Source organism: Amblyomma mixtum, chromosome 2, assembly GCF_055824585.1.
Source record: "Amblyomma mixtum isolate Tamu chromosome 2, ASM5582458v1, whole genome shotgun sequence".
Lineage (NCBI taxonomy): Eukaryota > Metazoa > Arthropoda > Arachnida > Ixodida > Ixodidae > Amblyomma > Amblyomma mixtum.
Window position 1 is genome coordinate 275,197,134 of NC_143013.1, and position 12,460 is coordinate 275,209,593.

Below are 12,460 nucleotides of genomic sequence, written 5' to 3' on the forward strand. Positions count from 1 at the left end.
GTTCCTCCGTGTCGACTTGCCGCTCTGCCATCGGCGGAGTGATACGTAGCGATCGGCGAAAGCGAAGAGTCCACGGGTATTTGTATTTCCGTGGTCCTAATTTGCAGCTATGTTGTCTCTGTCTGGATCTATTTATTCACGAAAACCTAAAAAAGCAAACAAAATAAAAGCAAAAGCGAAGCCGCCACGCGACTGCCTGAAAGGCACTCCACGCGTTAGTTGACTCCTCCTACCGTCAGCGGCGAGTTCAAAAAAAGGCGGGAGCCGGGACGTTTAGTCCGATCTAAAATAGGGAAATCGGCCGCGCAGGACAATAATTCGAAGTTTCTAAAAATGCGCAGGACGTGCAGATCGAGTTTCCGCGGTAAAAAAACGGGTTCAGATTCCTATTTAGTGCTCTTTAAGGAAAGCCTACTGCGTGAATGAAGCGTAATGTTTTTTTTTTCCTGAACGCTTTCTGGAGCACATGTGTTCAGTTGCGACTACAGGTCTGCGTATACTACGTCAGCGTACTATAACGTGAATCGGATTGATGCAAGCTGAGCATGGTTGTCGGCTTGCGATTACGCGAATTTCTGCACAGGAACCACTCTTTTTCTAGGCTTTCGCAGTAATTTTATAAAGCGGGTGTTCCAGGCCCCGTTCGAAGTAATAGTTGCCCCTAAGTACTTGTAATCGCGGATGGTTCTCAAGTGTCCACTATTTATGTAATAAGTTTTTTTTTGACGCACATGTGGATGCATTTTAAAGAGTGGAGAACCTTTTGCCAGTTAATGCACTACAGGTATATTTCAGAAATGGAGTCATTAACGTTGTTTTATTCAGCGTGACAAGTGATGTTTCTGATCAGTAAGTAGTCGCCGACACAGAAGCGGAATTCGACAGAGGTATGAGCAGCTTCTAAGTCGGTAACAAACACCAAGAAATATGAAAACTTTGCGCAAAACCAGCTCGATCAAGGCATAAACAACAACAAAAGAAAAAGAACCACCGCAGAAAGTGGTTTTTATGACGGGTACCTCTGTGTATTTCGGCTTTGGTATCGCTTCGCTGAGTCGTTTCATTTGCTTACTTCACAAGCATGAACTCTTCAAAGATTCTGAAATGTGCCGATGGATTTAAATAGCGGCATCTTTTTACGGGAATTGGTCACGGCAAGTATAACTGCAACTTTGAAAGAACTGCAGACACAGTGTGGGTACATGAGAACCCGACAGAAACTGCTTAATCATCTTGATGTGTGGAAAAATTTTCTTTCCACACTTTTGGCATGCTGCTTAAAACAAAAAAAATTGAAATTTTCCTTCCACTGGACCACGTGATCGACCTAAATAACAAAGCAAAGAAGTGCTCGTCGGGGATAGCGACTTGAGTTCCCTCGGCGATCTTCGGGCTGAAAAATTATCATCGCTTTAGTCCGCGCTGTATTTAAAAATGACTGGGAAGTTTCGAGAAAGCATGTATAAAGCACCCACAACAACCTGTAAGATCTTTGAGCAATCTGGTCATGTCTTGCGTGTCAAACAGTGTGATGAGGCCGCGTGCTGATGGAGATGAGCTAGTGAATTAACATAAAGAAATCGTTAGAAAGCTTCGCAGCATTATATGAAATGTATAAGACCTTCTTAAATCAGCATGTTGATAAGGACTAGGACTATCCGCAGATATATATCCTGTAGGCGTCCTGGGCGTTTAAGGGCTTTAAAAACATTAAAACAATAAGATTGTACGATTACATGTCAACCGTTAAGAGAAATATCAGGTACCTGTGCTTGTCAACTCTAGTGCGATTGAACCTACAAGCAGCATGAGACGAATGCTCGAAAACTGACATTTACAATGCTTCTTTGAAATCATGCAGTGATAATCTGCCAGGTATTGCAGTTGTTAGGAAAATTACCTAAGCAGTTCTTAAAGAAAATGTGAACACTGAAAGACGATGGTGTGATAGGGGGCGCTGTTGTGAGCACATTAGCGATTTTTCTGTGTGATTTTGCCGGAGATGTTAATAACAAAAGACCTTCAAGGGAAATCTGGATAACTCCGAAAGTGACGTCTACGTCGTAAGATTTTGTTAAATTAAACAATAGGTAGCGCATGCACTCATCTGAGAATTTGCAATCCTGTTTAATAGTAGGATTTATTGAATGCCATTAAGCTTGTACAGAACTCTGGAGGGAACAACTCTATGGAAGGCATCATAAAAACGATCGAATATTGCGTTAGTTTGGGAGCCCAACACGAAAGAATGACCGGTGTCATGGCCAAATTTATACCATTGCTTAATGGTGGTAAGGTCGGGACGAAAATTATTTTGAGGCGCAGATAAAATACCATTGTGTTCTGTACACGTAATAATATATTCAATATATAGGTCATATCTTCCATGAATTTTCCATATAGGGATGTCAAAAAAGTCGGTTTCTAGTGGGAGAGATCTTGCATACTGCGGCATTATAAAATAGGAGAACTTTCAGAACCTTACAGGCTGAAGAAACGAAGAAAGTTAGGAAATATTTCTGAAAATTGTTAGTATAAAATCTGCTGACCATGAGTGAACATCGCACAGGACAGAAATCATGACTATCTGGAGGACAGCAACACTTTTTACGACTTAGGATCAAAACTAAATTAAAGATCCCGTAGTGAGACACTCTAATGTCATCATTTATGCTCGTTAGTAAGGCCGTTATCGACCGTACAGACCGTAAAGGAGTTGTGGACGGAAAAAATGCTGACGGGATAATGATGGCTGGTTCATCACTGATTGCAACCACTTTAGATGTGGTCGGCCAATGCCAAATAGCGAAATCCAGGGTTCTACGGAATCCCGTCTGGCAGTGGTAATAACCCTGCACTCGCCAAAAGCTGTCCAAAAAAGCAAAACGAAACACTTTGGCTAGTATATGTTTTTGTCAAGTCGCTACAAGGTAAAATAGCCTTCCAGAATTTACAGCGCTTTGATTTCAGTAAATAAAGCTCCTTTGTCACTCTAGTTTTGAGGCAAAGTTTCACCTTCGCAATAATAAGAAGCGCAGTTCTAATATAACGACCAAGACGACTTAGACGTCACAGTCTGCGCGAAACGACGGGAAAAAAGGCAAATGACCTTCGTAATCCATTAAACTACAACATTTTTTTTGTTTCATGTACATCAAACAGTTAATAGCAGGTTCCAAAGCGCGTTAAAGAAAAAAAAAACGCAACCAAATCATTCACCTCTATATAACCTCTCCAGCGCTCGAGCACAGAGTAAGTATCAGTGCTAAAGTCCGTAATGAACTGGTCATCATAGAAACTTTAAGAGCTGGGCAAAGAATTCTAGATTTATGAAAGGAAATGCAGTTAGAAACCGTAATGACCCTGCTATCTGATGTCTCGCCAACAGTTTGAAAGTTGCAGCCACCACCTATATACAACACAACTGATAATAAATACGGAACTGAGAACCGAGTCTACAGAGCAGCGAAATACTGACCAATTATTTCCTGCTTACAGAATCTATCCAGAAAGACATAATGAGCTCATGCAATACATAAAAAAGTGAAACTGCTTAAAACGAATAAATCTGAAAAAACATTTAAGAACAGAAGGTGCCATGTCACGTATACAGGTGCTTAGTAAGCGTAGTTGTGGCAGAAGTAAGAGACCAATCCCCCTTCCCCCTCATGTTCCTAATCTTGCCGCTATGTATGGAGGCGCTGTCTGTACGCCTGTCTGTACAGCAGGAAGGCTTCGCCAGGTGGCGCCACTGTGCAGAACAGCTAGCTTCGGAACAGGGGGGGGGGTCTCACTTTTTCTCCAGAACTGTTTTGAAGATCTACCCTGTATAAACGGCAGAGGCTGGCAGATGTCGTGAGCAGATGATTTCATAGGTAAACTTTCTGTCTTCTATGGCTGGTAGTGGCGTTTACAAATGCCTGCTCCTGCTTAGTCGCTATGGCAGACTCTCCTGCGTATGAGAAGTGTGGGTGCGAAGAGACAATTAAGCACTTACTTTGCGATTGCCCTCGGTTTGAGCGTGAGCGTGTCCTCCTGGCTGCAACGCTCGGCCGCTTAGATGCTCGTCCCCTTACAGGGGCCACGATTCCGGGCCCTTGGACTAAAACCCTCATCGCAGAGGACAGCTTAAAGACGGTTTCAAAGTTCATGAAAGACTCAGGACTGAGTTCAGGGCTGTAAACTTTCAGAGTGTGCTCAGTGTACCCTGTTAGTTACGGACTACGGACACGTGGAAAAGTAATCTACCTTCCTCTCTCCCTTTTCTGTCTCTCCCTCCATTTCCCTTCTCACGTGTAGGGCAGCATGCTGGGCGTCGCCCTGTTAACCCCCCTGCCATTCCGTTCATCTCTCTCTCTCCCTCTTCTACCAAGCAGTCAGACTCGGTATTAGCTCTCGCACTAAGCTGCAAAGTTGAGATCAAAGAGAACAACTTCACCATCTCTGCCACACCTTCACCGGATGTAACAACATTAGCGTCTGGTATTTTTTTCCTTTCCAAAACTTTATTAGACAGTCCATAGAAATTGGCACTATATGAAATATCTGATGAAAGTTCTGTTAGTTTTTAATTCCAGGAGACATGCTTACGTGCAGCAAAAACTGCAGACGAGTGCAAAATGCTTTAGGAATACGGCTACAGCAAAGCAAAAAAAAAGACATGCACCTCTTATAACCGCGGATACAAAATTACCACGCGATTGGAGGGCTCTCTCACCAGATCATGTTTTATTGCAAGTGCTTCGCACGGTCAGAACGATTTTTTTTTCTTTCTATACGTACCTCCGCATGAGAAAGTGCACCTGAAAGAAAAATTCCAGCGCGGTTTTGCTGTTAGGTGTGCGAGGGAGAAAAGAAACACTGGTTTGACACAACAAGGAGCAGGTGAACTTTATTACAAAATTATTTACAGCGAAATCACAATTCTCTCGACAACAGCCCGTTAAAAATTGTGCAACAGTAACCTGAAGGGTAAATTGGTGAACTGCATTAAATATGGGTAACACAGAACAGAGAGTAACAACGAGAAAACAACGTGCCGGCGTTGAACCCGCAGGATCCCCGACAATATGACGTCACTTTAGGTTGTTCCGTCGTCACAAGTGCGCGTCCCTTGTACTATGGCGATGAGAAGCATGAAGTGAAATGTACGCACACGCAACTGCGTACGTCACTCGTCTTGTGCCGAACGTAGCTTGCACCTTGTACAGATGTAACGTGTTCACGAGTGGCAAAGTGAATGGGGCGCATACAACAAACCGTGCTATACGGGCACGAAGCCGACACTGAGTATCTCGAAGGGCGTATCTTGGCGAACGATCTGCGTTCAGGGAGTGCGGAAGAGTCGTTGAGGATACGGGGAAACCGATGCACTCGATGGTAGCATCAGTGCATGCACATTATAGACGCCGTTAGGAATTTCAGGAAGAGGCTTACGTTAAGTAAAATGCCAGCGTATGCAAACTGGTGATTATCTTCGTGTTTGGTCGCCAGGGAGCGTATTCTTGCAGAAGCTTCTCCCGCTGAGATATTTGCGATATACTGGGCGATTGAAATATCTCGAACAACGAGGAACCGGTGGCGCTGTCGCCGTTCTGACGTGGTCTGTGGTTGGATAAAGGGCAAAAAAAAAAAAAACGTCATAGGAGGAAACGAGCATTTAAGGTGACAGGCAGTGGTGTACAGTCGAGCAAGACATGCTGACAAAGTGGTTACTGTGGCTTACCGTGAGATGCGACTCACTTGGAATGACAATGCTAATAAAATGAAGTGATTTTCAGACAGCGCTTGACTTCAGCGACACCTTTGGAACAGAGGACAACGTGTTTGAATGCCTGAGTGAGGCAGTCGAGTCACCCCGCGATTACCGACGCTAATAGGAAGGGTTACCTTCCAAATAGCCCGAGCATCCGTTTTTTACGAATAATAAATGCAAAGCTCCGGATCACGAACATGCAAGAAACCAAAAGCGACATGAGCAGCTTTAAATTAGTTAAACTATTTTCAACACCGGGTTACAATGATATAATTCCAGCGGAAAGTATCACTGTGAGGTCAGTAAATGACGCATCAACTTCTATAGTCGGCCATTGGCACTTCAGCTGAGGCGAGAATAGACGAGGCAAAATGTTTGCTGCTATTTATTTTACTAGTGAACATAAAAAAAAGAACGCAATAGACGACTCTCCATGCAAGAAATCTGCCAGAAGTTATCCGGCCATCACAGATACTTTAAAGAACCGTGTTTTAGCAGCGATCGGTGGGGAGGGATTGTCGATTATTTGCGGCCGACACTATAGGGGTTGCTTGCTGCGAAATGAGAATAGCTCATGTTGTCATGTTGCCTCAGGCGACATTGATAAATTGAGGTGTCACGACGCTTAGCGAATGAAAGTTGCTGTTAGCTGCGATTTGCACCTGTTCAATGTTGACATGACCAGATGAGCGATATTCCGCACTTCTCACGTTCTGTGGCAACGCAGCACCGAAAACATCATGTGTATTAACAAGCATTTTTTCTTTTCTTTTTTATCCACGATGCTGCCTTCACATCTCCATATCGCAGGTGCAGGGGAAACCGTATGTGCAGCCAGATTTTTACAATCAAGCAGTCCTTTCGCACAGGAGACTGGAACGACCATGTTGGGTCTGGAACGCAGTACTTTGAAGGGGGATAAGAAGGCCATTTTAATAGCTAAGCCCAACCTGTTCAAACTATGATATCACCGACGCATTCGCCACAGCTCTCCTGAACAGATAGAGTGAAAGCAGGTGGGATTTTCACTTGTCTCTACTCACTGCAGACGCTTTGAAAAAGGAATGCTTCGCAGTCGTACTGGGGCCAAGGAATGAGAATGTTGTTGTGACGCAGTTAACGGCGAGTTCTGGCCTGTGCCTCAAACATCACAAGAAAAAAACAAAACAAAAACGACATCAGGCGAAACGCGGAGAGTTTTGGGTGAGTATGTATATGGATGAGCGAGAGTGTTTCGAAACGCTGAGTCCTCAACGCTGCAACTCTTGATATGAGTCGATCTTTCACGAGTCGTTACCACCAACAATGAGCACATGCACCATACTTATGAAAAGCCAGCCGGGGATGTGTTATCAAACAGCAAATCCGCAAAGCCTCTCCCTCTCCCGTAATCATCGAACGAACGTCCGCTAGGAATGATGAATATTATTTTGCGGTCATGTTTAGACCTGCTGGAATGGCTGAAGCCAGTTCGCACCTCTTGAACTAGCACCCTGCACACTTAAACACGAATACGCCTATATGGCAGTAAAATGAGAGTAAACTGTCCTTTAGCGCACCCCCTTTTATGAAAGGGATGTTAGCTAACTCCCTATTTTTTACTCCTTTATGTTTAGAGTGTACGCCATTGAGCGTCCAAAGTAGGACCCACAAGCAAGCGCGTCTTGATGGAGCCCAAGACTATTTATCGGCCGACATAATCCAAATGCGTCTTGACTGCATGTACTGCATGGACAGGAAGGATAATCTAACCTGTAGTTGGCGTTAGGTAAGCGCGCATCGTATGCTGCTGTTTAGAAACACGGTGTAGCGTGCGAGACAGCCAACTTTACATTTTTGTTGCAAAAAAACCGAAGCCGCTTCGAATGTTGGTGATATAGCTTCAACGATCTTTGACGCTGTAGCAATCCTCAAAACTGCATACAAAGTCTGTGTACCTCTATCACGTACTGAAGTCAAATGACGCTTTCTTGGCGTCGGCTCTGACGCAAACCTCAGGCCACGCCCTAAGCTGGATCGCGTAAAGTGGCTGCTTTCAGAGGTGAAGGAATGCGATGACAGCGCCTACAGCAGCAGGCTGCTGCACTGTCTGAAGGGTGCCTGAACTCGCTGGGGGAGTTGGAGCGATGAAGGTGGGTCCGTTACTCCACAGCGCGCGTGAAGTGTTGGTGTAGCTGCGAGCTGCAGCCAACACGACCGAGGAGGAGGATGTGCGCTCGGGGCGAGTCCTGTAGTCGTGGCCAGTGTCGGCCTGGTCCCATCCCAGGACACGGGATTACTGAAGCCAGGGGGCAAATATGCTCAGACGGCCGGGGGCTCGGCTTCTTCTTCGTCGTCGTCGTCTTTCCTCTGCGCCACCTGCAATCCGCCCTTGCGTCAGGCACTCCGGAACCGGAACCCGAACTCCGACAATCACTCCGGAAACCCCCCCTTAATATTTCTACAGAGGGGGCAGTGCCCCTCTAATGACGAATGGACAACTGTTTGCACTCACATCAGGTTTCTGACAAAAACGTTACAAATGTAAAGCACAGTGCGGCTGAGCTAGCAGGCTTCGTAGAATCTTAAAGCTTTTCGTATGAATCACCTATACCAATCACGATTCATGACCCAACGGAAGCCGTTGAATGACTGACCCTAATTCACGAGCATGATTAGCAGAATTGAAACCCAGCATGCGCAAACTTTTTTATCAGTTGGTTACTCCTAACGTGTGCATTTTATAAAGCTGGCTACCTTAAACAAACCTTTGAACAGTGGAGAGTGTGAAAATATTTAAAACTAAATTTAATAACTGTTTAAATAAAAACAACGAATGAATGCCTGCACCGCGACTGTTATGAACCAAGACTCCTCGTCAGTATTGTCATCATTTATAGGCTGTCAGCAAAGTTCAGTCGATATTCGAGAAACTGTGCATAGAGGCCACTTTCGGATTTGCTGGGTGCCTGAGGCCGAGTACTGCTGCAAAGAATTGCATCAGCACTCAGGCCCAGGGTATGGACTCAGTGAATATGCACATCCTCAGGAGTCTCTACAGAGGCTCTGTGCGTGCACATTATTTTCGAACAAGTGGTTCATTTACGGAGTGCCCAACTCAGCGCTTAAAGGTTTCGCCGTCCGCAGTGCGAGGGAAGCCTTGCATTTTAGGAATAGCTTAACGAGGCAGTGCATCATCATCATCATCATCAGCCTGAAAACGCCCACTGGGGCGCAAAGGCCTCTCCCATGCCTCTCCAATTAGCCCTGTCCTTTGCCACTTGCGACCACCGCATACCCACATACTTCTTAATCTTTCTTAACTTCTTAACTTTCTTCTGCCCCCTGCCACGTTTGCCTTCTCTTGGAATCCACTCCGTTACCTTTGAGGACCAGCGGTTATCTTGCCTTCGCTTTACAAAGCAGTGCATAGACATAGTCTAACAGCATTCTACATCCGACCCAATGTTCCTGTTTGCGTCCCAGGCTTTGAAATAAGCATTAAACAGTTCCTGAGCTGCCTATCAGGCACATTGCATATGCGCACTGCAGGGCCTCCTGCAAGCATCGATTCCGTCTCCCGTAGTTTTATAACTCTGGAAAGAGAAACAAAAGCGGTTGTTTCACCTCCATTAAGCTATACACTTTTTACACGACACCGCTTTGAATCTTTTGCACCCTTGTATCAACATGATTGGTTGCGGGCTTGCGCCTATAAGCGCTCATTTAAGTGGTACAAGGTGCACCGCGGCGAGGCCGCTGAATGGGTGCACAACCCACCTTCATGATGGTCTCCGAGTCCGCGAGCGCCTGCTTGGCCAGGTACCGCTCGCGCTTGATCTTCAGCTCCAGCTGGTTCGGGATGTCCGGCACCACTAGATCGATGAGCCGGCACACGCAGAACACCACGTGCTGCACACCGAGTGAGTGACATGTGCCATGCAGTGAGTAAGCAGTAAGCAAGTAACCGATAGGGCTGCAGTCGATAGCCACTTCAGAGAGCAGCCTGGACGCGCGATTTGCCCGGTAAATCGAAAACATTGTTCACTCGAGGAAACAAGGCTTAACGTCTTAAGACCGGCGGGGAACCAGAACCTCTTTGACAGAGATATTCGTAAGGTCGGACTTTATAAAGCGGAATTCTAACTGCGCCTATTCACTAACTTTAACTAGCAAAAATGCGGCGGAAGCATCGTCTCCAGTAGTGATGAGTTCATATACACGCTAAACACGAATACACCTATATGGGAGTAGAAAGGAAGTAAGATGTCCTCTAGAGCACTCCCTATAATAGAAGGGTGTGCACTAGAGGACAATCTACTCCCTTTTTACTCCTTTCTGTTTAGATGTAGAATGCCTGCTGGGTGTAAACTGCGGGTACACAGCAAGGGGAGAGAGGAAAGCCTCAGTCGTCTGCTGAAAGTTTCAATAAGAGCATAGAGTTTCTTACTATTACCTAGAGGGAAAGCTGGCGGCACTGCACTTCAGCGATCATGGACGCTCAAAGCATCATGGGGCGGTGAGCTACTTGGTGCGGGACAGTTGTATTTTTTTGGGAACACGCAGTGTCACTACTAAGATGTTTCATTCCGAAAACGCTGTTCGTGTGTGCGCAGACGACTTTGGCGCGAACGCAGTGTGCAAAACCCATAGTAGCAAGAACGCAACAGCGCACGACGCAATAAAAGGTTTCTCTTTTCCGAAATGCCGTTAAAAAACCGCTTAAAGTGTTTAAGCAATAGCATTTTTTGAAAACATATTTATTTTTAAAAGCGTGCCTTTTAAGCAAAAATTATTAGTTTTTGTAGTGTTCATTAATACTTGGTTAATAGGAAAGCTAGCCATCTCTTATTTTGGACAAACTTTGCATTTACATGTTTTTCTGCTCATTTGTTGCAGTCATAGGGCAGGATATTGAATGTTGGGGCATTCTCGATTATCGAACAGCGTTTATTTTTGCATTATTTTTTGGCCAAATGTTGTAGTTCTGCAGTCGGTAGCTCAGCGTCCCATGGTGCTTTGAGCGCCCATGGTGGCTGAAGTGGTCTTGAGGGGGCTCCACGCAAACTCCCATTGAAGGGGCGGCAGCTTTCCCTCTAGGTAATAGTAAGAAACTCTATGAATAAGAGGACTTCTGTTCTGAAGTACTTCTCTTCGCCACCAGTACGCCTGCTAGCGTTTTGACAAGAGTACTTGTCTTCGTCGGGGCTGAGGCTTCCCTGCCATCTCTTGTTCATTTTGTGTTGCTGGGTGTAAAGTATGCCTTGATGTGCCAAGTAAAAAGCCTGTTGCCATTTCACGCCAACTCTCTTAAGAGGTAAGATACTGACTGGGACTGCTTCTTTACTGGCTGATAAAAGTTCTGCAGGCTGCATGATCATGCACGTAATGTTTTGAAAAGGTAATAATCGCATGCGATTGTCTCGCGTGCCGTAATCAGCTTATGCTCACCTCAAATATAATGACGAAGGCTAGCCGTACAGCAAGGAGCTTCCAGTGGAAGAAAGTCCAGTTACCATTCTCGTCTCTTAGGTCGCGGTACCTGCAAAGCATCCGCGAGCGTATGGTCGTCGTCAGAGGAAATAAAAATGATCAAAATTTCATAACGCGCGGCACAGACAAACAATGACATAACATTTTTTTGGTGCAATGGCTTTACGAGGCTGTTCTGGGATTTCTTCAGCACTTTTATTTTACGACTGCAAAAGTAAAGCAGCGTACATACCGCTGCTCTCGAATATTTTCAGTCTGTTTGACTTCTCTGATCTTTTTACGTTCTATAAAGAAACACCTCCGACAAAGGCTTGCAGTGACGAAGATTGCTAACGCGTAAAAACACTATCGGCGTAAAAATACTATCAGTGCAACACGTGCCAGCCACTATGAATGTGGCGTAGTGCATCTGGCAGGAATCAAACAGAATTTTTTTCGAAAACCATGCACCTCCTGAACTTCGCCGCAAAATCGGGCACCATGCCCTTACAAAAATTTTTTTTAGACAGTCTATAGACTGTCCATAGACATCTGTCTATAAAGTCTATATGCTGTTTATAGACAAATCCTAGAGAACAGGCTTATATGCCTATAGGCAATGTAAATGCTATGGACAGTCTATAGATATATAGTCTATAGGTTTATGGCTATACATTTTTAGTAGACTTTTGTCTATAGACAGTCTATAGACTGTGAATAGACGAAAAGAAATATCTATAGGAAAGCAATAATGTCTATAGACTGTCTATAGACCATTTTTATAAGGGGTAGTTTTTGCACTTCAGCTATCTTGTCCGGTGAAAGTGAAGAGGGAATCGGTTTCCTCTCAATAGCCGACCTGGACGGAACTACGCCGAGTGACCTGACGTCATACGCGCGTTCCATAGTGCCTGGTTCGAAAGAACGGGGCTTCGATGCATCGCACAGAGCGCGAAACTCACCTGCAGGGCAGCGACAGCGAGCCGTTGGGTGCGTGTGCCAGCGTGAAGTTGATGTAGCCCTTGAGGTCCCAGTCGAACTCGTACCGGTACATCGTCCTCGTCAGGAAATCCGAGGTGAACGCGATCAAGAATGCCTGCGCCGAGACGATAATGTTCGCGCTCATGCTTTGTGATAAACCTTAGTACCGAAAAAGTGTATAAATGGAGCGCAAAGAATTCGTTGACTGAATTATAGGATTTTGTTTCGAGTCGTGCTTTAAATAATACAGCAGTGGTGCGTGCTGGTTGCGAA

The 12,460-nt window shown here is 45.2% G+C and overlaps 1 protein-coding gene across 8 annotated transcripts in view; it reads right to left on the minus strand.

Moving 5' to 3' along the window:
• Positions 1-4,864: 4,864 nt before the first annotated feature.
• The window catches only part of LOC149364063 (anoctamin-7-like), a 90,397-nt gene continuing 82,801 nt past the window's right edge, over positions 4,865-12,460 (minus strand). For 2 of the 8 annotated variants that reach the window (XM_089574064.1, XM_089574062.1), the window contains exons 19-22: positions 12,169-12,302; positions 11,186-11,276; positions 9,515-9,646; positions 8,202-9,330 (exon numbers count right to left, since the gene is read on the minus strand). In XM_089574064.1, the coding sequence (XP_089430190.1) occupies positions 9,259-9,330; positions 9,515-9,646; positions 11,186-11,276; positions 12,169-12,302 (429 nt within the window). In that variant the 3' untranslated portion in view covers positions 8,202-9,258. Of the gene's footprint in view, positions 8,114-8,200; positions 9,331-9,514; positions 9,647-11,185; positions 11,277-12,168; positions 12,303-12,460 lie in introns of those variants that run through there. The other 6 variants (XM_089574066.1, XM_089574065.1, XM_089574068.1 and 3 more) reach the window with 4 other exon arrangements.